Raw genomic sequence first — 24,030 nt, 5'->3', positions numbered from 1 at the left:
CATGCCCTTTCTCATCCTTTACCACTTTGATTTTCATACAGCTGGGAGCTGGTTGCATCTCTTAAAGACTTTATTAGCTCTGCATGTTTTACCTTACCTGTCAGGGAAAACAAAAAATAAAAAAAATTCTTCAGTTTAGATTTCATTTTTAGTGAATGGCTTGGCTCTCACATTTTGAACAGTTAATTTTCCATGGTACTTCTTCCCTTTTCCTTACTATCCATAAAATTCATCTGGACATAAAAATCACCAGAATTACTGAGATTTACCTCAAAGCCCAGAGGGGAATCTAGCACAAAATATTCTCCCTGTGTACTGCACAACAAGAAAGATTCAGAGGAAAATACAGTGGCAGCTGAGGCTCGTGGCCCTCCCAGAATACTGAGCCTGTAGAGGAGGCAGACAGCCCTGGCAGTGGCTGAGGGGACTTTTCCTCACAGACTCCTCTGAAAGTGTGTCACTCCAGGAGGGGAAAGCCTTTAAACCTGTGCCTTACCTTCCTCCTGTGCTAAAATGTAAGGCTCCTCCTGAGCTACAAACAATTCTCCATTCCTCAACAAAGCTACTCATGTTCTTGACTTCTCTTAAAGAGCAAAAGCAAATGTGCTCATCAGAAATTTCTCATCAAAGCCTGTTTGCAGAGAAACCCCACCATATGTGAGAAAATAGTTCTTAGCATCAGTTCACTCAAAAGAAAGGCAACCCTGAATTGAGCAGCGCTTTAAATCAACTTGAATTCTCTTTCCTCACCTATCAGTTGGATTTGCTCCTTTTTTGTCCTAGAGAGAACATTAGAACAATTTGCTCTTGACAGGATTCCTTGGATGGCTCCCAAACTGGTGGCTGCTCACCACGCCTTGCCTGGGCTCTCAATGCAGCCTGTTAGCAGCACCTGACTTTGCCACCCTGTTCAGCCCTTGGGAACGGCTGGTGCCACGGTCCCCTCTGGTGCCACGGTCCCCTCCTGGCTCGTGGCATGTCCCTGCTGGTGGAGGAGCCCTGCTCGGTGCTGCTACCTGTGTTCAGCAATGCCTGCGGGAGCTGGTGGAGGACATGCGTGCCGCCCTGCAGAGCAGCGATGCGCGGTGCCTGGCGCTGCAGGTGAGTCCGGGCCGGCCTCTGCACCGGCCTCCCGGGGGCGGCTCGGCTGCCCCGAGTGCTTCAGGAGAGATGCTGCTCCTGGAGGGTCTGTGTTTATAACCCCTCCACTGCCAGACTGAGACCGAAGCTGCTCCTTCATCCTCGGCATTAACTTTTTAGCAAAGCTTAGTTACAGGGAGGCTTTAAGGAGAAATGTATGGCACCGGTCTACCATTAAATATAGCTGTGATGAGCACTCTTGTTAAAAGTGTCGGGGAGTTCACCTTAACAAACCCACGCGTACAATGCTGCTGCTTCTACTGCATGTGCAGTCAGCATGTGCTGATACCACATGCTGGATGTGCACCAGTGCAGGGTTTTTCCTGAAGTGAGAAAGAACTTTTGGATTGCCACCTGCACAAGCACAAGCAGTGTCTCAGTCAGAAGTGCCTATAGGAAATATTAGAAGGATGTTTTCCTCAGAGTGTGGTCACAAGAGTTCAGAGTTGGAGCCAGTTCTGCAGGCAGGCTGATGAATAGTCTGGGGCTCCTCTGCACAGCCCCATTAATTCCAGGGCTGGATTCTGCTGGTTCTGCCGTACTGGCTCGAGTGATTCACATACACACTTAACAGCAGTTCAATTCCTCTGGCATGAAATAGCTTGGAACAGGCAGAGCAGGGAAGGGCAGCATGGACCCATTGTGCTGGCAGGGCTCACCAGGTGTGATTTGATACTAACACAGCACTCCCAGAACTCTGCTCCACCTGTGACACTTCCACCTGCAGTAGATGACTGTTGCCTTCACAATGTCCAGCAAGGTAGGTCAGAGACATTTTTACCATTTTCATCTAAAAAAGACAAAGGAAATCAGCAGCAAACACAAAGTCACCACTCAGAGGTCCCAGGAAGAATGAAAATGACAAAGAGGAGAGCTGCAGAACACCCCCAGCTCCTCCCTGCTCTTTACCCTGAACACAACTTCATTGGAAATATCTTTTTCAGCACACTGTCTGACTCCAGAGTACAGACCCATAGTAATGACATGAAAGCTACACAGAAACTTGTGCAATAACATGAGAAGGGTGTAGTTTGAAAATTAAATGCATGGCTAGGTATTAAAAACAACTTTCCAGAGATTGTTTCCTTCTCTCTGTATTTGGCAAAGGTCAAGTAGCTTTAGTTGCTGATCAACTCTATGGGATTGAAAAAAAACCAAACCAACAAAGCACAATCCAACCACTTTCAGTCTTCATTAAAACCCATCAATTTCTCCCTGCTTTGTGCTCCTGGTCATTACAGGTGGGACTGCGGAAGAGCCATGCCAGCCATACAGGAGAAGGACCCTGCTTCATAGGGAGGAAGAGACCATTAACACAGAAGCACTCCCAGACCAAGTGCCTCCAAGATGTCCTGGAGGAAATGGAGCTCATGCGGAGCTCCAGGGATGGGCAGATTGAAGAAGCCATCAGGTTCAGCCAGGAGCTGGAGAAGGAGCTGAAGAGCTCTCAGGAAGCTCTGGTCAGCCTGGAAGATTGCAACCGTAACCTGAAGAGGGAGCAGGCAGAGATGAAGAGGAAGGTGGAAGAGGCCAGACACGCTGTCCTGAACAGTCTTGGCAAAGTGAAGGAGCTGGAAGTGAGAGCTAAGGAGGTGCCACATCTGCAGATACACATCCAGCAGCTGGAATCACAACTGCAGCACTACAGGTAGGTTGGAGTCTGACAAAAAGTGCCTATAAAATCACAGTCTTGGGGCACAAGTGAGTTTGAGAATCTCTGGTTGGGGCTTATTAGATGTCTCCAGAGGGAAATTAGAAGCTGCTCATCCATTTTCTTGGTAGGGGTCTTTAGGAGATCTGGGAGTCTTCCAGGCCAAAGTCTGGGTGCTGATCTACAGAGAGCTGAAGATACTCCTCAGACACACAACAGCTGAACTCAGCATAGTAATGCTTCAGGAAAGCCCCAGCACAAATTGCTGACAGTCCTTCAAAAACCATTTCCAACACACTTTTTTTGCTGCCTTTCCTGGTCCTTAGGTCCCATCCCAAGCCAGCTGTAATCAGATGGCTGACGCTCCATTCTGCATAAAAGCTCTTCAGCCTGTCCTAGGAATTGGGGAAAAGCACATAAGGACAACTTCTGGCCAGTGGTTTGAAACTTGCTGTGACTTCATTGCTTCTCCACTGAGAGAACAGGTAATAGAGGAGAAAAGCTGAAACATTCCTAAACCCACAAAATAACAGAGTGGGAATCTCAAACAAAAAACATCAGCCAACTAAACCCCACTTTTGTAATAGCATAAACAAATCCCTCCAGAAGTCAGAGAGTTGGTCACAAATTTAATAGTCCACTGCTTTTGTTGCTTCTTATCTCAGACCAAACGTGGACTCACCGGTGGGTATTAAGTGTTAGTCATTTCTGCCCAAGTTTCAGACTGACCTATGGAATAAAATCTAGTTTATATTTTCACTGACCCAAAGCAAAACCAGTATTTCTAGACATATTTTTGCTTAGACTACTAAATCTAGTATTTTAATAAATTGCATCTTCTGAAGTCCTTGTCTTTTCCTAAACTCACACTTCCTCTGTTTGCTCATAAGAAGAATTCATAGTGAGTTATTTGTGGCATCCTAGCTATTGTAGTGTTTTATGAAGTGAGGAAATTCTAAAATTAACCATTTTATCCAGTGTCTTTCTGTCAGCATTGTGTATGTTAATACATGCATAGTTGCAGAAGATCAAAGAAAATAGAAGCATTTCTAAACATCTATAGGATTTAAAAAGCACTGCGAGGGCACGTAACGTTCAAGGTGACTGTCAGGGGTCTCTGGATGAATGACACAACTCCTGGTGCTAAAAGGGATCGCACAGCTTGTCAGGGCTGTCACCTTCTCCTTGGCATGAGCCCCAAAGATTTAAGATGGATTCTTGTCCTATGGAATTGCTTTTCCAAAGTATGATGAAGGATAAAAAAGATCACCTTGAAACAGGTTAAAGGCAATAAACAATGTCCACTGGCCTTGCAGAGCAGGAACTTCACGGGTTGCATCAAAACAAAGACTGTGAGTTTAGAAATGTAAATTATATGTTCCTTGTAAGATAACCTTCATTTGTAATACTTCTTTTTAAGTTGCATGCTAATTTAAAGTGAGTGTCAAGCTCAGGAATGGTGCTGGACTGACCATTTGGGAACTACACCCCTTTTTTAGCCCTGTAGCACATTTAGCAGAGGCCCAGGCCAGCTTCCACCCTTTGAGATTCTCTGTTGGCCACAAAGCACCTGCACCTCCCCATCCAGTGAAACAGCTCTCGGTGTAAAGAGTTTAACTTAGAGGTGCATAATGATAATTGGGACTTGCATGCCTGGGCTCATATTCCATAACACATGGAATCCCATCACTCCACGTGTTCCCAGAGTGGCACAGAGGTGGTGAATAAGCAGTGCAGAGCTGTGTGTTAGGCTGGGGAAAGGGTTCAGCAGCAGCTCTGCCCCACACAGCCTTGGCTGTCCCAGCTTGTCCCACTCCCTCTGCTGGCTCACACTGGTGCTCAGGCAGCCCAAAGGCCTCCTGCTCCGAGAGAATCACCTTCTCCTGACGTGCAGGAGCCCCCATCCATGGGTGTGGCTCGGGTGAGCTGCTGGGAGTGCTTGGCGAGGGGAAGAGATGGGTTGGCTGAGGCGTGGAGAGGGAGGGACAGCTGGGAATCCACAGGGTTCTGTCTGTCACTTGGCAAGAGCGTCACTTGTCCTGTGGCTTAAGTCAGGTTGTGTTTCAGTTTGTGTCACTTGCCCTGTTGGTTTAAGCCTGGCTGTGTTTCAGTTGCTGTTACCTGTACTGTTTAAGTCTGCCTGTGTTTCAGTCACCTTTCCAGTGAGCAGTTTTCTCCCCTGCCAGCTGCCACCCAGAGTTTGTCAGCAGGGTCTGGATTTGGCAAGAGCTAATGCTGCAAGGTAGTGCTAGAGAGGAATGGGGAGAATTTGAGTGTTTTGCAGAAGGCACTGACAATTGCAGATATCTCTCCTGAGAATTCACCCTAACTGGCTTGCTGAGCCACAGGTTTCCTCCAGCTAAAGTCCAGTTTCTTCCAGAGAGGATCATGTTCAAGAACGAGTCCAATCTATGAGCTTTGCACACTGCTCCTGTTTATAGTTTCATATTTATCAAGGAAATGCTTTCTTCTTTTAGGTTCAGATTTTAAAAGCTCTTTTAGCATCTAAATCCCTCTTCTAGACCTTCATCTGAGACCTACTTGCAATCACTTAGATCTGAAATCCCAACCATGACCTTAAGTTATGATCCCTAATGCAGGAAACAACAGTTTGCATTTAGTCAAGAAAGTGTTTAAGTACCTGCAAGTGATTAAATGTTGTCCTAAACTGGAGTGTGTAATTATAATCACCTATTCTGATTTCATATTCCAGATTCATATTCCTGCAATCTGTATGACTTGAACATGAACTTTTTCTGCGTGCACAGGTTCCTGTGCCAGGGTTTGAACTGCCCCTGTGACATCACTGGCTTCCTAAACCAGCCTAGTTGACCAAATAGTTCATAATTCTTTTCTTCAGGTGCCCATCCTGATCTTCCTACTCTGATGAATGTCTCAGGTTTCTGTCTGGACTATCTTTCAGTTTTTCTTTTTGAAGCCCCGTCAAGTTAGTGAGTCAGCTCAACTTTAAGGGTAAATCTCAATAAATTCCTTCCTGGAAAGCTTGAGTTCAGTTCAATTCAGAGGAAAAAGCCATCACAAGAAATTGTATACTTACCATGGGTATTGTATCAAAAGGGTGTAATTGCCAGTGCCTGATGACAGGAGAGTTTAGGAAGTCAGGCAAGTCCCATTTGTATGCAGTGCCCAGGGAGCTATTCCCAGAGGACAAATCATTAACCACTATTCCCTAAACTCCCTTTTTTCCCCCACTAAGTTCAGATGCAGCAGAAGGTGACCCCATCCATGTATTCTAATAAAATCTCATGATTTCTAAGCATTATTTCTAAAAATACCGCACATTAAAATATTACTACAGTAAAAATGTCACATCTACTGCTTCTTTCAGCCATTGAGCCATTTGCCCTGTCAGAAAAGGAAATTGGATTGGTTTGACATGAAATTGTTCTTGCCAAATATGAGTTGGCTTTGTTTTCTATACTAGATTGGAGGTGGCTTAGAAATTGATTACCTAATAAAGTGTCCATATTCTTTTTAAGAGCACTGGAGGTGTCTTGGTTTGAAAAGACAGGTATTTGCTAAGGGAAGCAGGAGCCTTCCTTGAAATGGAAATGTCGACCCCTCCCTTTGAATTATTATAATTTTGAAATTAAAAGGCTCTCAGGTAAAAATATGGGAATAGGAATAACAGTTCTTTACCGGGAAAAATAAAAATTCAAATGTAATAGTACATTAAAAAAATCCAAAACCCACTGCCAGAGTCAGACCATGCCCTGACCCCTGTGTGTCAGGGAGGTGGCACAGCCCCATCCCATGGGGGCTCAGCCCTCCTGCAGTGCCAGCTGTGGCTCTGCTGGAGCAGGGATCCTGCACAAGGGGGGAGTTTTCCTCTGCAGCTCCAGGGCTGCTGGAGATGGGCCTGGGCTCCCTCTGGCAATGCAGTGGAGAAGAAAGCTGCTCCTCTGGGAATGCAGTTGGAAAAAGGCTGCTATGCTGTTCCTAATCTCTGATTCTATATGGATAGGAATGCTTGGCTCCTCCCCTGGGCAGAGCTTCTCCCTATGGGATGATGGAATTTGATCAGCCATGAAGGGACACTCACTGGCCCATGAACAGAAAATATCTCCTGGAAGAGATAAAGAAAACTGCCCCATGAACAGCAGATACCTGCCCCACCTCTGACAGATGGCAAATAGAATACCCACTTATCTTACAACCAGGACAGGGAGGCACCTCCAGCTCTCTTGTCCAGCAGCACCATCAGGACACTGAGTTGCCAGTGTCCAGGGAGGTTTTGCTGTCACCCTGAGGGACACCACTGGTCACTGACATCCATCGGGCCTCTGAGCCATTGACCACAACCCCCTGGATGTGACCAGCCAGGCAATTCCTCATTCTCCAAACTGTGCCTCCATCAGATCCACAGCTCACCAAAGGAGGGACAAGGATGCTGGGCAGGGCTGATGTGTCCAGGGCATTACACAAGTCCAGAGTGGTGGCATCTCCAGCTCTCACCTTGTGCACTGAGGCAGCCGCTCCATCATGGAAGGCCTCTGGCTTGGTCAGGCAGCACAGACCCACCCTGTGCTCCTCAAGGTTTCCTTTGGCATATCCAAACATTGAAGAGGTTGGGTGGTTTTACCCCCCTGTTTTATTGACTGTGTTCTTTGAGGACCACAAGAGGAAGCAGAGCCTTAAATTGCACATGAAGAGCAAATGGTGAAGTAAAGGTTCCACCTTTCCTATGAAACCAAAGGGCTGTGCTAGCCATGGCCTCCCCAAGGTGCCAAACTTCCAGCTGGGAAGCTGCTGACAGGAGGGAATGTGGCACTTGTTTCCAGCCAGAGATCACTCACTCCCCAGCATCCTGGGCTGTGGCTGACTGTTGTGTTGTGTTATTATGCTCCCCCGGTTTAAGCTGGAATGTTCTGTTACCCCCTTTTTCTGTATAGTGGTTCTGTCTGGAATTCCCCCTCTTTCCCAGTTATCTGTCCATCACTGGTTACCCTGGAAACCCGTGCCCTTTCTGTCACCCCCAAATACCCCCCTTTTATCCAGAATCTTCGATGCTATACATGGAATTATTGGGTCGGGGACCGGGGTCCCACCTTTGAGCTCTCTCGCTTGGCTACCGGTTCTGTCACTCTGATAAAACCCGCGCTCACGGTGGGCCCCCATTCGCTGCCTGTCTGAGCTCTCCCCATCCCGTTTCTCCTATGTAACACGTGTATTCCCTCCCCCCGGGCCCTTCTGTCCGGCGGCTTCCCCTGGGTGTTACCCTGCGTTCTGGAATAAAACTTGGACTGGCCCCGGTGAGGGGAGGCTCTCCCCATCCCTGTCTGTGGTCCCGTGCCTTTTTGTCCACCTCTGGCAGAGCGAGCCGCCGAGCCAGCGCGCCACTGTCGACGGAGCGGCTCCCGCGCGCCGAGGCGAAGAGAAACCACGCACTCCTCCCGCTCCGTCTGCTGGCTGGCGGGGACGGCGGCTCAGGCGGGACTTTTAAAGCCACGGCTACCACAGCTGACAGTGCCTGAGGAGCCCAGAAATCCTTGGATGTGATCTCCTGTGCCAGTGCCCAGATCACAGAGCAGTGAGCTCAACTTGGGGACGCAGGCCCAGCCCTTGGGCACAACTACCAGGCAGGACGAGCTCACTCCGCAAGAAGGAAAATTCCAGCCATGAGGTCACAGCAGGATTGTGAGGTCATAGCAAGCTCTGGGGTCACAGCAGGATTGTGAGGTCAAAGGAGGCTCTGGGGTCACAGAGCCCTGTGGTTCTACAGCATCACAATGTCCAGCCCCTAAGTCCTGTCGCTGGCATTGGGACAGCAGTGTCAGGACAGCGGTGGCAGCAAGAGCTGTGGGACTGGCAGAGGGCAAGGCACCATGGCCCTTGCTCTGCGCCTCTTCCTCCTGCTCCTCCTGGCCGTGGCCCTGCCTGCCAGGGCTGCCCAGGCTGCTCCGCTGCAAGCGCGGCGAGCAGGTGCGCCGGCAGCCTGGCTCCCCTTTGCCGGGACAGCGCTCCCTGCTCCCCAGGAAGCGCTGGGGATGGTTTTCCCCAGGCCTTTAGGGAGGGTTTCCTCTGGGGGAGGGAGAGAGCCCCCATGGGCCCTGGGCAGCCCCTGTTTCCTCTCCAGGGATGTGTCACAGGGCTTGCAAAGAGGGTGGAGAGTGACCAGGAGCCAGCCCAGAGCTCTCCAGGCCCCTGTGCAGCTTTGGCCTTCTCCATTCACATCTGGCCCCAACGGTCTTATCTGAACCAGTCTCATTAAGAGAACTACCTTGCTTTAAGGTCCTCTAAGAGCTTAGTGTCACGATCCATCCTTACGAACGGGGCTTGTCATGGTTCGTGGATTTGATCTCAGGAAGCAAAAATCCGACACGGCACAGGGGGTTTGCAGTAGTAATCAAAACAAATGCACCTTTATTGAGTGACCGCAGCAAAATGCGATAGAGGGGTTAAGGGAGAGAAAAATATAGAGAAAGAGAGAGAAAAGAGAGAGAGAAAGAGGAGGATATAGCTACCAAACCTAGAGACAAAGTCCTTTGGTCCAGTGCAGTCGAGGATCCGCCTATTACTTTGGGAATCTCTAGCTAACTCAGAGGTTTTTATTATGATAATTCTATTGAAAATTGTGAGGCGGGGGGGAAGAAATACATTAAGGAATAGATGTAACAGGTAGTCCATGTTCTCAGCAGTAAACGAGAACCATTGTTTTCGTGGTTCAGTGGTCACAACCTGCAGGCAAACATCTCGCTTTGGTCAGCTTGCCTCCCCCACACACCTCCCCCGACTGGGGGTTTCTGTCCCAGTCTTTGGAAGGAGGAGAGGGGACTTTTCACATAGAGGTTTCATGTCTCAGTCCTTGATGGAGAGGCTTCTTACATCTCAGTCTGTCTGTCACGGTGGTTGTAAAACAGGTGAGGGTCTTCTGTGGGAGACCACCCGAAACTCAGGAGAAGTCCAGCCAGGCCGAGAGGTGGGAGAGCTTCCAAAGCTATTGTTGCAAAAAGGGCAGGGTGCCCCCTTCTTTGGGCTCAGTGTAGCATACAGCAAACAACACCTGTCAAAACAGTAACTTAGCACTGTGCTCTCAGGTCTCAGGGCCTTTGGTGTGTGACATTCTCCTACACCGCTAGACAAGGGGGGGGGTCTTCTCTTCAGTGGTCCTCAAATGACGATCGTGAGGCAGATGAGGGAAAATTCAGACAGACTCGCACACCTAGAAGGAAGTCACAGAAGACAAGAAATCCTTGGAGGCAGCCAAACCCATGGACAGGATGCTGAGTGACCTGGAGAGGCGCCGTGGTGGGTGCATTCCCTCAGCCTTGTCCTGGGGCTCAGCAGCCGGGGCCTTTGGCTGCACATCTGGACACGCCGTGCCCGGCACAGCGGGAAGGGATCCATGGCAGCCTGGCTGCCCCGCTGCTGCTTCCACTCCCTGCAGGGCTGTTTCCCAGCCTGGCCTGGCTGCAGCTTCTGCCCAGCTTCTGCAGGAAGGCATTGGGCATCAGCTGACAGGGAGTCCAAACTGCACCACGGGCCTGAGATCCCCTGCAATTTCCCCTGCAATTTTCTCTGGGTAGATCAGGAGTGGTGGCGGTTTGGAGAAGGGAGGGGACTGGCCAATCCCAAAAGCTCATCTGATTTCCTGATCTTTGTCCATGATTTTCACCAGTATTAGCTTCTGAAGGTGGCACCTCCCTGATGGGGAATGCGGAACTGCATTAAATTCGAGGGTTTTGGGAAAGCTGCAAAAGGCAGGCCTCAGAGACAGCAGAACTGTGATTAGAGCTAAGCAGTAGCCATAAGATTGGTCAGCAGAAAAATTATGTAAAGTAGAAAAGTAAGGACAAATAGAACAATGGTTTGTGTATTAACGCTTGTCTAGAATAACTCCCTAAGATGCTGAAAAGTATATCTAACAAAATAGTAGGAAGTTCTAAGCATCATAATGGAGCTCTGTGCATTGTGTTTTCAGGCTTACAAGTGGTTATTGCATTAGAAATAAGCAAGTATTGTTTTAACCAAAGGTACGTGTGCTTATAGCGGCTGGATGGAACTACTGTCAGTATGCTTTTGCTTTGTGTGATTGGTCAAAAAGCTTTTAAAGTAAGTTTGTGGGAATCCATAAAATCAGAGGGTTTTAGGAAGGTGATAAAAAGACAGGCCTCAGATACAGTGGAATTGTCAACAGTGCTAAAACAGCAGAAAAAATATCTAAGCTGTAGAGAAGACATGAGAAATAGAACAACAGAGGTGTGTAGTTTGGCTTTCTAAGTTGCAAAAAGTTTATCTAATGGATACTAAGAAGGTTAAGTTTATGAATAGTGCTCTATGAGTTGTCTCTTATAAACAAGCATCGTATTCGAGAATAAGCAACCATTGTTTTAACCAAAGCTATGTGTGTTTAAGATGATTAGATAGAACTACTTGTCAGAATGCTTTTGCTCTATGGAATTGGCAAAGACGGCTATATTGTATGTTGTAACACTAAGATTTTTTTGGCCTGCCGCCTGAACAGTGAGCTGTTAGCATCACTCCATTGCCATAACCATGTAATGAGACTGATGCTGAAAAATAAAGAGCTCAAGACACTTGTCACAGTAGCCCCGTCCATTCATGTCTGTATATAAATTGCTGGAGCACATAAGTTGTAACATTAAGTTCTTTCTCAGCAGCCTGGAATATGCAATGATGGCATCTTCCCACTGTCATAACCATGTAATGAGGCTGATGCTGGAAAATAAAACAGCTCAAGACACATTGCTAGCAGTCCCGTCCTGTTCATAATTTCTACATAGCCCCTGGCCAACGATGGGGAACAGTCCCATCTGATGCAGCTGTGGCTTTTCCTTCTTAAGCGATGAACCAAAAGTCTGTACAGAAGTTGGCTGTTCCAGGAAGAAGCAGTGGCTCTACTGCAGGAGGGCAGGCAGTTCCAGGCACTGGCACAGGAGGTGATCGCTCCAGTGTGTCCTGACAGGGCCTGACTCTGTCCCCTGGGGCTGGGGGAGCTGTCACGGGGCAGGGAGGGCCAGGGCTGGCAGTGGCTGCTCAGGGATGGGTTTGGCCCGTGTCCCTCCAAGCAGCGACTGCCCAAGCAGCTGCGCTGCCCCCGGGCTCCCCTCCCGGCCTGCTGGGCTTTGTTGGGTGGCACAGCCTGTGCCAAGGGGCGGCAAGGTGCCTGCAGGCCCCAGCTCTGGGGGAAAGGGAGAACGTCCTGCCCGCATGCACCGTGCTGCCAGCTCAGCAGTGCAGCTCAGCACGGGGTCACGCTCCCCAATGCTCACACAGGTGCAGCCGGCCCAACCACACGTGTTCCTGATTCCCAGAAGGGCCCTGGAAGGGGTTTCTGTAAGGGAACAGGCTGCTGGATAGGATTAATTGAGGGCCTGCTTGTTTTGGAGCTTATCTTCATCTTATGCTGTGTCCAAATTTGGACGTACTGGAAGAGAAAAGGGTGAGTGTTTTGTTCATCTTTCCCTCAAACAGCTTCTTTTAAAAGTCTAATGTTGTAGACAGGAAATGTTCCCAGAGAAGGTGCAGTGGAGTTGTTGCCAGTCTGTGATTGTCCAGAGAACTCTGCTGAGGGTTCTGCTGCTGCCCAGAGCTTTCCTTGGGCTCTTAATTGCTGGGCCTTGTCCTGGGGGGCCTGCTGGGGCTGCAGCCAGTGCTGGCTCCCACTGAGGCTGCCTGGCCCAGAGCAGCCAAGAAGCACAGGGCAGAGGCAAAGCAAGATGGGGAGGAGAAAGAGCAGGGACGAGATTGCCCTTGGAAGGCAGAGGCGCTCTGGGGCCCGCTCCTGGCCAGGGAGCCTGCCCAGAGCCGTCCCCTGCTGGCCGGGGCCTCGAGGGACAGCTGTGCAGCTGGGCCAAGCTGCGCCAGCAGCTCCAGCCGTGCTGGGGAGCCTTGCCAGCTCTGGGCCCTGCTGTGCACGAGGCTCCCTGTGTGCCACTGGCAGCTGGGGCCTCAGCCACCTCCTCTCTCCACAGTCGTGCTGCTGCACCTCTGGAAAGCAGCTGAAGGACAGTGGCAGGAGCTCACACCCAGACAACTTGAACAGCTCCTCGAGCAGTGATGAGAACCTGGGTAGCCCCATCAGAAGCCCTCAGAGGACAACCACAGAACAGCTACAATCTAGGAGGAAACAGCCTGTGGAAATCCCAGTGACACCTCCGCTCCCTGCAGGAATCCCTGAGCCTCCTCCGCTCCCCAGTGAGATCGTCAATATGACTCCACCCCCTCCCAGTCCATCCTAACCTGTGCCACAACCCTAAAACCAGTTCAGCACCTTCCATACCCAGCTGAGTCCACCACATCCCACTCCTCCCAAAATCATCTGACCTGTCCTCCAAATGACACTGAAGGTGCTTCCCTCTGCCACCTCCCGTCTCCATTCCAGAGCTTTGCCCAGGTCTTCTGTTGCAATAAAGAGATGGAGCTGTCAGCCCAGTGTCCTGGTGGTAGCAGCAGCAAAGCCCCCCCGGCAGCAGCACAGGCTGAGCTCCATGGCCAGGAGCAGCCGTGGATGGCCACGGTGTGGGCAGGCAGGAGCCAGGCAGGGGCTGCTGTGAGCAGCGGCGGGGCCCCGAGGGCTGGGGGAGCCCATGCTGAGCGTGCCTGGGCTGAGGGCACATTTCCTTGCCTGGCATCATCTGGGCCTGGAGCTCCTCCAGTGGCATGCCCAGGAAAAGAGGGAAGTCATCAAGAGCATCTCCAGTGACACAGTCTGACCAGCAATGCCAGCAGGCAAAACAAAGTTTTTACTGAGAAGTGGCTCTTTGATGAAGCAAAATATTTACAATAAGGTCAGTCACATTTGTTCAGATGGGGGTACACTCTGGGGAAACAGCTGAGGCCATGAGGTCACAGCAGGCTCAAGGGTCACAGCAGGCTGAGGTCACAGTTGGCTCTGAGGTCACAGAGGTGCCAGAGCCCCGTGGTTGCACAGCAGCACGAGGAGCGAGCAGTCAGTCCTTGAGCACAACTGTTGCGGCAGCAGTGGCGGTGGCAGCAGTGGTGCTGGCAGCAGTGGTGCTGGCATTGGGACAGCGGTGTCAGGACAGCGGTGGCACAAGAGCTGCGGGACTGGCAGAGGGCAAGGCACCATGGCCCTTGCTCTGCGCCTCTTCCTCCTGCTCCTCCTGGCCGTGGCCCTGCCTGCCAGGGCTGCCCAGGCTGCTCCACTGCAAGCGCGGCGAGCAGGTGAGCCGGCAGCCTGGCTCCCCTTTGCCGGGACAGCGCTCCCTGCTCCCCGGGAAGCGCTGGGGATGGTTTTCCCCAGGCCTTTAGGGAGGGTTTCCTCTGGGGGAGGGAGAGAGCCCCCATGGGCTGGGGCTGGCCCTGTTTCCTCTCCAGGGATGTGTCACAGGGCCTGCAAAGAGGGTGGAGAGTGACCAGGAGCCAGCCCAGAGCTCTCCAGGCCCCTGTGCAGCTTTGGCCTTCTCCATTGACATCTGGCTCCCATGGCCTTCCCGACCCCCTTGCAGGGCCCATTTCCCAGAGGCAGAAGGGGATGCCAGCACATCATGGAAATAGCTTGGGTCTTTGCTCCCTTCTAGATTTGGATCATGACTTTGATGATTTGGAAGTCTTGTTGAATGATACTTTGAATGTCTTGAAGAATTCTGGAGGCAAGTTCTGAATTTCCCTTTTTACTGACATAATAATCACTGTCCAAGTGGCAAGAGCTCACTCATCTGCCATTTTCCTTAAGGTTAATTCAGGACTGAAGAATTCTGAAAATCTTGCTCTGCTCCCTTTTGGAGCCCCTAGTGACCCCACAGGATCGCTGTCAATGGGAAGAAGGAGCATTTAGCTGTCCATCCTCCTCCCGTGTGCAATGGCAGTGTGTCCTTCCGTGTGCTCTGTGCAGCCATGGAGAAGAGCAGAGAGGGCCGGGGCCAGACCCAGAGCTGTGCCCCGGGGCTGAGCCTTGCCTGCAGCCTCAGGATCTCCCGCAGTGCCACAGGAGCTGTTTTGTCCTGCCTTTCTTTGCAGCTGAACCTGTTGGTGAAGGTGGTGCAGCTTCCCAAACCACGTCCAGGATTGAGCCTCTGGGACATGGTGAGGGTAGGTCACGGCCTTTCCCCCTTTGAGAGCTGCCACCTCAGAGCCCAAAGCTGGGCCAGGGGGCCATGGCTGCAGGTGCCAGGACAGAGCCATGCACGTGTGTGCCCTCGCCCTGCACGATCCCCTCACCGCTCCTGCGGCTCAGTGGTGCAGCTGAGCAGAGATGGCAGAAGCTTCTGTGGCTGTTGAGTTACAGGAGTGTCTGCAGGGAGGACTTTTCTTGCTCCTTTGCTGATTCCGACAGAGAAGCCGGTCTCCCATCAAAGGGGTGAGAAGTATGTCCCTGCTGACCCCACAGGCTGAGCCCAGCTTTTGTGAGATCCATTCATGGGAAATGGAAATATTTCTCTTAAGGTTCCCTGAGAAGGAAGAACAAACCTGGAGGAGCTAGTAAGTCCCTGAAGGAATCCCAACATCTGGAACGAAAAGGGAGTGATGTGGACAGGCAGCGTGGTAGCTGCATTTCCCTCAGCCTTGTCCTTGGGCTCAGCAGCCGGGGGCTTTGGCTGCACATCTGGACACGCCGTGCCCGGCACAGCGGGAAGGGATCCATGGCAGCCTGGCTGCCCCGCTGCTGCTTCCACGCCCTGCAGGGCTGTTTCCCAGCCTGGCCTGGCTGCAGCTTCTCCCCGGCCTCTGCAGGAAGGCATTGGGCATCAGCTGACAGGGAGCCCCAGCTGCAACATGGGCCTCAGATCCCCTGCGGTTTCCCTGTCCCCATGCACATCTGAATGGGAGCTGTTTGGAGTACCGAGGGCCCTGGCCTACTGAAAATGCTGATAGAGATTTCCTGATTGTTAACCATGTCTTTGACAAGCATTGACTCCTGAAGCTGCCACATCCCCAATGGGGAACAGCCCCACCTGATCCAGCTGTCCCTTTTCCTTTCTGCAGAGATAGAAAGAGAGGCTGTGCAGAAGGAACAGTTTCCCAGAGGAAGCAGTGGCTCATTGTCAGCCTCTGCTGCAGGAAGGGAGGCGATGCCAGGCCCAGTCCCAGGAGGTAATTGCTGTGCCTCTGGGCCTGAGCCCTGCTGAGGCTTGAGCTGCCCTCTCTGCTGCTTGGTACTGCGGGCACAGCCCGGACAAGACGGGCACAGCTCAGAGGAATTATCCCGATCGGGCTCAGGGCACTCAGCTACTGAGCTGTCCTGCTGGACTCCCTCTGTGGGAGACACGTCCCGAAACCTGGGAGCGGCTGCACGGGGTGCCCATGGTGGGGAAAGGGCAGAGGGGGAGAGCAAGGCTCCAGTGGGTCTTGAGAGGGTCTGGCTATGTGCCCTTGGGCTGGGGGATTTGTGCCAGGGCAAAGAGGGATGCAGAGATAGAAGAAGGTAGGCAAGGGGGGAGAAAGGGCAGGAGGGTCAGAGGGACAGGGGGATAGCTGTGGCACTGCCTGCTGCAGTTTTCCCAGTGCTATAGCAAGAGTTGCAGCTGTGGGAGTGAGAGCACCCAGAGTCCAGGGCAGTTTCAGCTCCCCCAACCAGGAATGTTTGGGTCACACAGGGCATGGAAAGAGGGTGGAGAGTGGCCAGGAGCCAGCCCAGAGCTCCCCAGGCCCCTGTGCAGCTTTGGCCTTGTCCACTGACATCTGGCTCCCACAGCCTTACCCAACCCCCTTGCAGGGCCCATTTCCCAGAGGCAGAAGGGGATCCCAGCACACCCTGAAATTGTTCTCATCTGTGCTCTGTTCTAGATGAGCTTGCTGCAAAGGCTTCTCCATTAGATTGGTTGAATATAGTTTTGAAGCCGTTGGAGCCTCCTGCAGGTATTTTCTCACTGTCCCACCACGGAATAATTGTTGACAACCTGGCAGGAACCTGGTAACAGAAGCTTCTGTGGCTGTTGTGTTACAGATGTGTCTGCAGGGAGGACTTTTCCTGTTCCTTTACTGATTCCTACACAGATGCCTGGCTCCCATCGCAGGGGTGAGCAGTGTGTCCCTGCTGACCCCACAGGCTGAGCCCTGCTTTTGTGACATCCATTCATGGGAAATGGAAACGTGTTTTTCAAAGGTCCTCCAACAGAAAAGAACAAAGCCCCAGGACACAAGAAACCCCATGAGCCAAAGAACGTCCTGAAACAAATGGTGACGGAACTGCAGAAAGGGAATGGTGAGAGCATTTCCCTCAGCCTTGTCCTGGGGCTCAGCAGCCGGGGCCTTTGGCTGCACATCTGGACACGCCGTGCCCGGCACAGCAGGAAGGGATCCATGGCAGCCTGGCTGCCCCGCTGCTGCTTCCATGCCCTGCAGGGCTGTTTCCCAGCCTGGCCTGGCTGCAGCTTCTGCCCAGACTCTGCAGGAAGGCATTTGGCATCAGCTCACATGGAGTCCAAACCGCAGCGTGGGCCTCAGATCCCCTGCGGTTTCCCTGTCCGCAGGCAAATCAGAAGGGGCAGCTGTTTGGAGTGCCGAGGGCCCTGGCCTACCCAAAATGTTGATAGGGATTTCCTGATTGTTAACCATGTCTTTGACAAGCATTGACTCCTGAAGCTGCCACATCCCCAATGGGGAACAGCCCCACCTGATCCAGCTGTACCTCATCCTTTCTCCAGAAGCAGCTGGAGAGGCTGGGCAGAAGGAACAGTTTCCCAGAGGAAGCAGGGGCTCATTGTCAGCCTCTGCTGCAGGAAGGGAGGCGATGCCAGGCCCAGTCCCAGGAGGTAATTGCTGTGCCTCTGGGCCTGAGCCCTGCTGAGGCTTGAGCTGCCCTCTCTGCTGCTTGGCGCTGCGGGCACAGCCCGGACAAGACGGGCACAGCCCAGAGGAATTATCCCGAGCAGCCTCAGGGCACTCGGGTACTGAGCTGTCCTGCTGGGCTCCCTCCGTGGGAGGCATGTCCTGAAACCTGGGAGCGGCTGCACGGGGTGCCCATGGTGGGGAAAGGGCAGAGGGGGAGAGCAAGGCTCCAGTGGGTCTTGAGAGGGTCTGGCTATGTGCCCTTGGGCTGGGGGATTTGTGCCAGGGCAAAGAGGGATGCAGAGATAGAAGAAGGTAGGCAAGGGGGGAGAAAGGGCAGGAGGGTCAGAGGGACAGGGGGATAGCTGTGGCACTGCCTGCTGCAGTTTTCCCAGTGCTATAGCAAGAGTTGCAGCTGTGGGAGTGAGAGCACCCAGAGTCCAGGGCAGTTTCAGCTCCCCCAACCAGGGATGTCACCCAGGGCATGGAAAGAGGGTGGAGAGTGGCCAGGAGCCAGCCCAGAGCTCCCCAGGCCCCTGTGCAGCTTTGGCCTTGTCCATTGACATCTGGCTCCCACAGTGTTACCCGACCCCCTTGCAATGCTCATTTCCCAGAGGCAGAAGGGGATCCCAGCACACCCTGAAATTGTTCTCATCTGTGCTCTGTTCTAGATGAGCTTGCTGCAAAGGCTTCTCCATTAGATTGGTTGAATATAGTTTTGAAGCCGTTGGAGCCTCCTGCAGGTATGTTCTCACTGTCCCACCACGGAATAATTGTTGACAACCTGGCAGGAACCAGGTGACAGAAGCTTCTGTGGCTGTTGTGTTACAGATGTGTCTGCAGGCAGGACTTTTCCTGACCCTTTGCTGATTCCAACACAGATGCCTGGCTCCCATCACAGGGGTGAGTAGTGTTTCCCTGCTGACCCCACAGGCTAAGCCCTGCCTTTGTGGCATCCATTCATGGGAAAGGGAACCACTTTCTGTTAAGGTCCTCTGAGAGGGAAGAACAAAGCCCCAGGACACAAGAAACCCCATGAGCCAAAGAACGTCCTGAAACAAATGGTGACGGAACTGCAGAAAGGGAATGGTGAGAGCATTTCCCTCAGCCTTGTCCTGGGGCTCAGCAGCCGGGGGCTTTGGCTGCACATCTGGACACGCCGTGCCCGGCACAGCGGGAAGGGATCCATGGCAGCCTGGCTGCCCTGCTGCTGCTGCCACGCCCTGCAGGGCTGTTTCCCAGCCTGGCCTGGCTGCAGCTTCTGCCCAGCCTCTGCAGGAAGGCATTGGGCATCAGCTGCCCCGTAGCCCAAACTGCACCAGGGATCCCCTGCAATTTCCTGGTCCCCAGGCACATCCTGAGGTGTGGCTGCTTTGAGGAGGGAGGGCCACAGGCAGCCCCAAGGGCCTGGGGGATCAGGATTTCCCTTATCCTTATCCATGTCGTGGACAAGTATTGCCTCCTGAAAGGCCACGTCCTGGATGTGCAATGATTCTATCTGATCCCACTGAGCCTCTTCCTTTCTCAAGGGATGGACAGAGGGGCTCTATGGAAGGTGGCATTTCCTGCAGGAAGGGAGGCGATGCCAGGCCCAGTCCCAGGAGGTAATTGCTGTGCCTCTGGGCCTGAGCCCTGCTGAGGCTTGAGCTGCCATCTCTGCTGCTTGGCACTGCGGGCACAGCCCGGACAAGATGGGCACAGCCCAGAGGAATTATCCCGGGCAGGCTCAGGGCACTCGGGTACTGAGCTGTCCTGCTGGGCTCCCTCCGTGGGAGACACGTCCCAAAACCTGGGAGCAGCTGCACGGGGTGCCCATGGTGGGGAAAGGGCAGAGGGGGAGAGCAAGGCTCCGGTAGGTCCTGAGAGGGCTTGGCCATGTGCCCTTGGGCCGTGGGAGCTGTTCCATGGGCAGGTGGGCAAGCAGGAGGGAGGGACAGAGGTTGGGGGCAATAGCTGTGGCACTGCAGATTTCCCCAAGCATTTAGTGAGTGTTTCCTGTGTGCGAGTGAGAGAGCCCCAGGGCTCTGGGCTGCTCCAGCTGCCCCCTCCAGGGATGTTGCACAGGGACTGCAAAGTGTCTGGAGGGTGACCAGGAGCCACAGGCTCCCACAGCCTTACCCACGCCCTTGCAGATCCCAATACCCCAAGGCAGAAGGGGATCCCCGCACACCATGGAAATGGTTCTGTAGGATCTGTGCTCCCTTCTCGATTGGGATCATGTCTTGGATTATTTGGAAATGCTGGTAAATGGTGGTTTGAAGGCCTTGCCAGATGCTGGAGAGAAGTTCTCAATGTATCCTTCCTGACAGAATAATCAGTGTCTATGTGGCAAGAGCTCACTCATGTGGCATTTCATTTAAGTTCCTCTGAAGGTTGATCAGTTCTGGAAAACTTGGCCTGCTCCCTTCTGCAGCCCTGAATGATCCCACAGGATCGCTGTCAGTGGGAGGAAGGAGCATTTAGCTGTCCATCCTCCTTCTGTGTGCTCTGTGCAGCCATGGAGAAGAGCAGAGAGGGAAGGGGCCAGGGCCAGGGCTGTGCCCCGGGGCTGAGCCTTGCCTGCAGCCTGAGGATCTCCTGCAGTGCCACGGGAGCTCTTCTGTCCTGCCTTTCTTTGCAGCTGAACCTGTGGGTGAAGGTGATCTGAATTCCCAACCCACGTTCAGGATTGAGCCTCTGGGACATGGTGAGGGTAGGTCAAGGCCTTTCTCCTGGGAGAGCTGCCAGCTCAGAGCCCAAAGCTGGGCCGGGGGGCATCACTGCAGGTGCCAGGACAGAGCCATGCACGTGTGTGCCCTCACCCTGCGCGATCCCCTCACACCTTCAGCTCAGGCCCTGCAGCTATGTGGAGGAGGTTGGGTCCTGGCCCAGCCCCAAAAGGCCAGATGGATTTTTAATCTTATCCACATTTTTGATAAGCATGATGTCCTGAAGATGCCACCAAAAGAAATCAGGAATTGTTCCATCTGATCCAGCTGTCCTTTTTCCTTTCGCAAGTGATGGAGCAAAAGGGAGGACAGAAGGAGGTGTTTCCCCAAGGAAGCAGAGGCCGATTGGCAGCCCCTGCTGCAGGAAAGGAGATGCCAGACATGGGCACAGGTACAGGAGATAATTGCTGTGCCAGGCTCATCCCTTGGCGGGGCATTGTGGCAGCAGCTCTTCCCACAGGGCCTGCCCTTGCACGGCCCGGCAGCAGCCAAAGCTGGAGGCGCCTCTGGAGACTTGGAGGCCTCCGGAGCTTGTTCACAGCCCCGGGGAAAGGGGACTCATGCACCAACGTCCCTCCCGCTGCAGCTGCTCCGGAGCCAGCCCTGAGTGCCCAGAGGCCCAAGGCACAGGAGCAGCCCCGAGCGGGAGCCCTGCCGCGAGCCCAGGGCCAGAGGCAGCCTTGGCTCCCGACTGGGCAGGGGCTGCACTGGGTCCTGACAGGGCCTGACTCTGTCCCCTGGGGCTGGGGGAGCTGTCACGGGGAAGGGAGGGCCAGGGCTGGCAGTGGCTGCTCAGGGATGGGTTTGGCCCGTGTCCCTCCAAGCAGCGACTGCCCAAGCAGCTGCGCTCCCCCTGGGCTCTCCTCCCGGCCTGCTGGGCTTTGTTGGGTGGCACAGCCTGTGCCAAGGGGCGGCAAGGTGCCTGCAGGCCCCAGCTCTGGGGGAAAGGGAGAACGTCCTGCCCACATGCACCATGCTGCCAGCTCAGCAGTGCAGCACAGCACGGGCTTACCCTCCCCATTGCTTGCACAGGTGCAGCCGGCCCCACCACACGTGTTCCTGATTCCCAGATGGGCCTTGGAAGGGGTTTCTGTAAGGGAACAGGCTGCTGGATAGGAGTAATTGCAGGCCTGCTTGTTTTGGAGCTTATCTTCATCTTATGCTGTGTCCAAATTTGGACTTATTGGAAGAGAAAAGGGTGAGTGTTTTGTTCATCTTTCCCTCAAAAAGCTGATTTTGAAAGTCTAATGTTGTAGACAGGAAATGTTCCCAGAGAAGCTGCAGTGGAGTTGTTGCCAGTCTGTGATTATCCAGAGAACTCTGCTGAGGGTTCTGCTGCTGCCCAGAGCTTTCCTTGGGCTCTTAATTGCTGGGCCTTGTCCTGGAGGCCCCGCTGGGGCTGCCGCCAGTGCTGGCTCCCACTGAGGCTGCCTGGCCCAGAGCAGCCAAGAAGCACAGGGCAGAGGCAAAGCAAGGTGGGGAGGAGAAAGAGCAGGGACGAGATTGCCCTTGGAAGGCAGAGGCGCTCTGGGGCCCGCTCCTGGCCAGGGAGCCTGCCCAGAGCCGTCCCCTGCTGGCCGGGGCCTTGAGGGACAGCTGTGCAGCTGGGCCAAGCTGCGCCAGCAGCTCCAGCCGTGCTGGGGAGCCTTGCCAGCTCTGGGCCCTGCTGTGCACGAGGCTCCCTGTGTGCCACTGCCAGCTCGGGCCTCAGCCACCTCCTCTCTCCACAGGTGCAGCCATGCATCTTCAGAAGAGGAGCCTAAAAACTTAGACAAAGTGCTCCCTACCAGTTATTCCAGCTGTCCACGTCTGCCCCTATCTGCCCTGCCGTGGCTGCAGCACCGTTATGAGGCCTTCCCAAAACCCACGCCTCCTAAACGAGACCCTCTGCCCCTGAGCCCCCTGGTCCTGTTCCCTGGCCAGGAGTGAAGCTGAGCTGCCCCTGTCTGCCAGGGCAGGGCTTGGCCCACATTTTATTTCTCAATAAAGAAATGGAGTTGTCAACAGATGTGTCTGGGTGGTAGCAGCAGCAAAGCCCACCCAGCAGCAGCACAGGCTGAGCTCCATGGCCAGGAGCAGCCGTGGATGGCCACGGTGTGGGCAGGCAGGAGCCAGGCAGGGGCTGCTGTGAGCAACGGCGGGGCCCTGAGGGCTGGGGGAGCCCATGCTGAGTGTCCCTGGGCTGAGGGCACATTTCCTTCCCTGGGGTCATCTGGGCCTGGAGCTCATGAGACACACAGGGATATTTTGGGGTCCCTGATGAGGGGTGCAGGGATCCCTCATGAAGCACAAAGGAGTATTGCTGGCCTCTCCTAAGGTGTGCAGGGATCCCTCATGAGCTGTGCAGCGGGGTTACATTTGATGCGGTGTTTTACTCTTGTGAGCAGAGCAAAGGGTCACTCGGTCGAGGTTTTGCAAAGCTGGCAGAAAGCCTCTTGCAAAGCCTTGGGCCCGGTCTGTGGGCACAGTGGGCGGGCGGAGCCCATCCCCTGGGGCCAGGCTGGGCTGCTCAGGCCGGGCCGGGCTGGGCCAGGCTCGGCCCCGGCAGGGAAGGGCCGCGGCCCTGGGCTCTGATGAGGCTGCTGAGCTCCACCCTGGCCCTGTGCTGCAGCCCAAGACATTTACAGCCAGGGCCGTGCAACGGGGCTGGCTCTTGAATGAAATGGGCCCTCAGCAAGGAGCTGCTGGGCCTCCTGGCTGTGTCCCTTTGTGCTCCCAGTGCTTCTGGTCTGCTTGGGCTGGGAAACTTGTCCATCATGCCTCTGTGTCTGTTTCCTGTCATTCCAATGCACAGCCCTTTCCCGCTGCTTGGCATTTAAATACTCGGATTATTTTATTGGATAACTTACATCTTGCACTTCATGATGGTATCGGTAATAAATGAAAAAGCCAAATCAATAATAATAATGTAATTTTTTATTTTCGGGACTGAAATACGGTCTGAGCCACAATCAAAGGGACAGCGTCGAGCCGGGTATTGGTGATGGGTGAACCCTGATCCAACCTCTATCGCATGGGATCCCCTCCATTCACGAATGTCATCTCCGTTGGGCAGGTTTTATACAGTTTTTTCTGCCTGAGGCAGAGGTTCCTCTATCCTTTCCCTTGCTTCCCATATGCATGCAGTCTCCTTTCTCTGTGCAGGGCTGGTCAATGCCTTTTCTGGGAAGAGATGAATGCTGATGCTGGGTTAGGGGAACCTGGATTGCTATCATGTTTGAAGATACTTATGGAGTATTCATTGCTTTTGGGTGTTTCCTGGATAGTCCAGGGAATGGCTCATCTCCATAGTAGCAACATCCTTTCGCTTGCTAATTAGGCTCTCTACACTTGCTGCCATCTGGGGTTTCACAATTTTGTGTGGCAGTCTATATCTTAACTGTCTGTGGTTTTAGGCTTTAAAGATTTTTGTTACAGGCACAACTTTATTCACAATTTTTTTTCATGTATATTTTATATAAGCATGAATTATCTTATACCACGTATTACAATGACATTAAATTGTGCTAATTAGACTCTGTCCTATCATGAGTTTCTGGAACACATTTCCAAGCCTTCCAGCTGCAGAACAAGGGGAGTTGTCTCTGGCTTGCATGACAAAATTGGCAGGTTTTTTGCAATGCCAGCCCTTTAGAAACAACTTTTTGTGTGCATTAACATTCGAGGGGCTGCTTTCAAAGACAGATAAAAAACCCACAAAGAATCAGCTTACCTACCAAACAACATATTAAAAAAAAAGTACTTTTTCTTGCAGCTGGGAGAAGCTGCAGCCAGGCCAGGCTGGGAAACAGCCCTGCAGGGCGTGGAAGCAGCAGC

At 53.1% G+C, this 24,030-nt stretch overlaps 1 protein-coding gene across 1 annotated transcript; it reads left to right on the top strand.

The window, feature by feature from the left end:
• The first annotated feature begins 1,041 nt into the window (after nucleotides 1–1,041).
• LOC129125086 (EF-hand and coiled-coil domain-containing protein 1-like) lies at nucleotides 1,042–8,286 on the top strand. The gene is made up of 3 exons (XM_054640335.2): nucleotides 1,042–1,101; nucleotides 2,382–2,788; nucleotides 8,127–8,286. The coding sequence occupies exons 1-3, from the start codon at nucleotides 1,054–1,056 to the stop codon at nucleotides 8,284–8,286; spliced, it is 615 nt and encodes a 204-aa protein (XP_054496310.2). The 5' UTR covers nucleotides 1,042–1,053.
• The last annotated feature ends 15,744 nt before the right edge of the window (nucleotides 8,287–24,030 follow it).

The sequence above is a fragment of the Agelaius phoeniceus genome, chromosome 11, assembly GCF_051311805.1.
Source record: "Agelaius phoeniceus isolate bAgePho1 chromosome 11, bAgePho1.hap1, whole genome shotgun sequence".
Lineage (NCBI taxonomy): Eukaryota > Metazoa > Chordata > Aves > Passeriformes > Icteridae > Agelaius > Agelaius phoeniceus.
This window is presented reverse-complemented; position numbering and strand designations above follow the sequence as displayed.

Coding starts and splice junctions, on each gene's coding strand:
- LOC129125086 (XM_054640335.2), top strand. CDS start 1,054: ATGCGTGCCGCCCTGCAGAGCAGCGATGCGCGGTGCCTGGCGCTGCAG. Junction 1,102..2,381: donor CGCGGTGCCTGGCGCTGCAG/GTGAGTCCGGGC, acceptor TGGTCATTACAG/GTGGGACTGCGGAAGAGCCA. Junction 2,789..8,126: donor TCACAACTGCAGCACTACAG/GTAGGTTGGAGT, acceptor CACCTCTGGCAG/AGCGAGCCGCCGAGCCAGCG.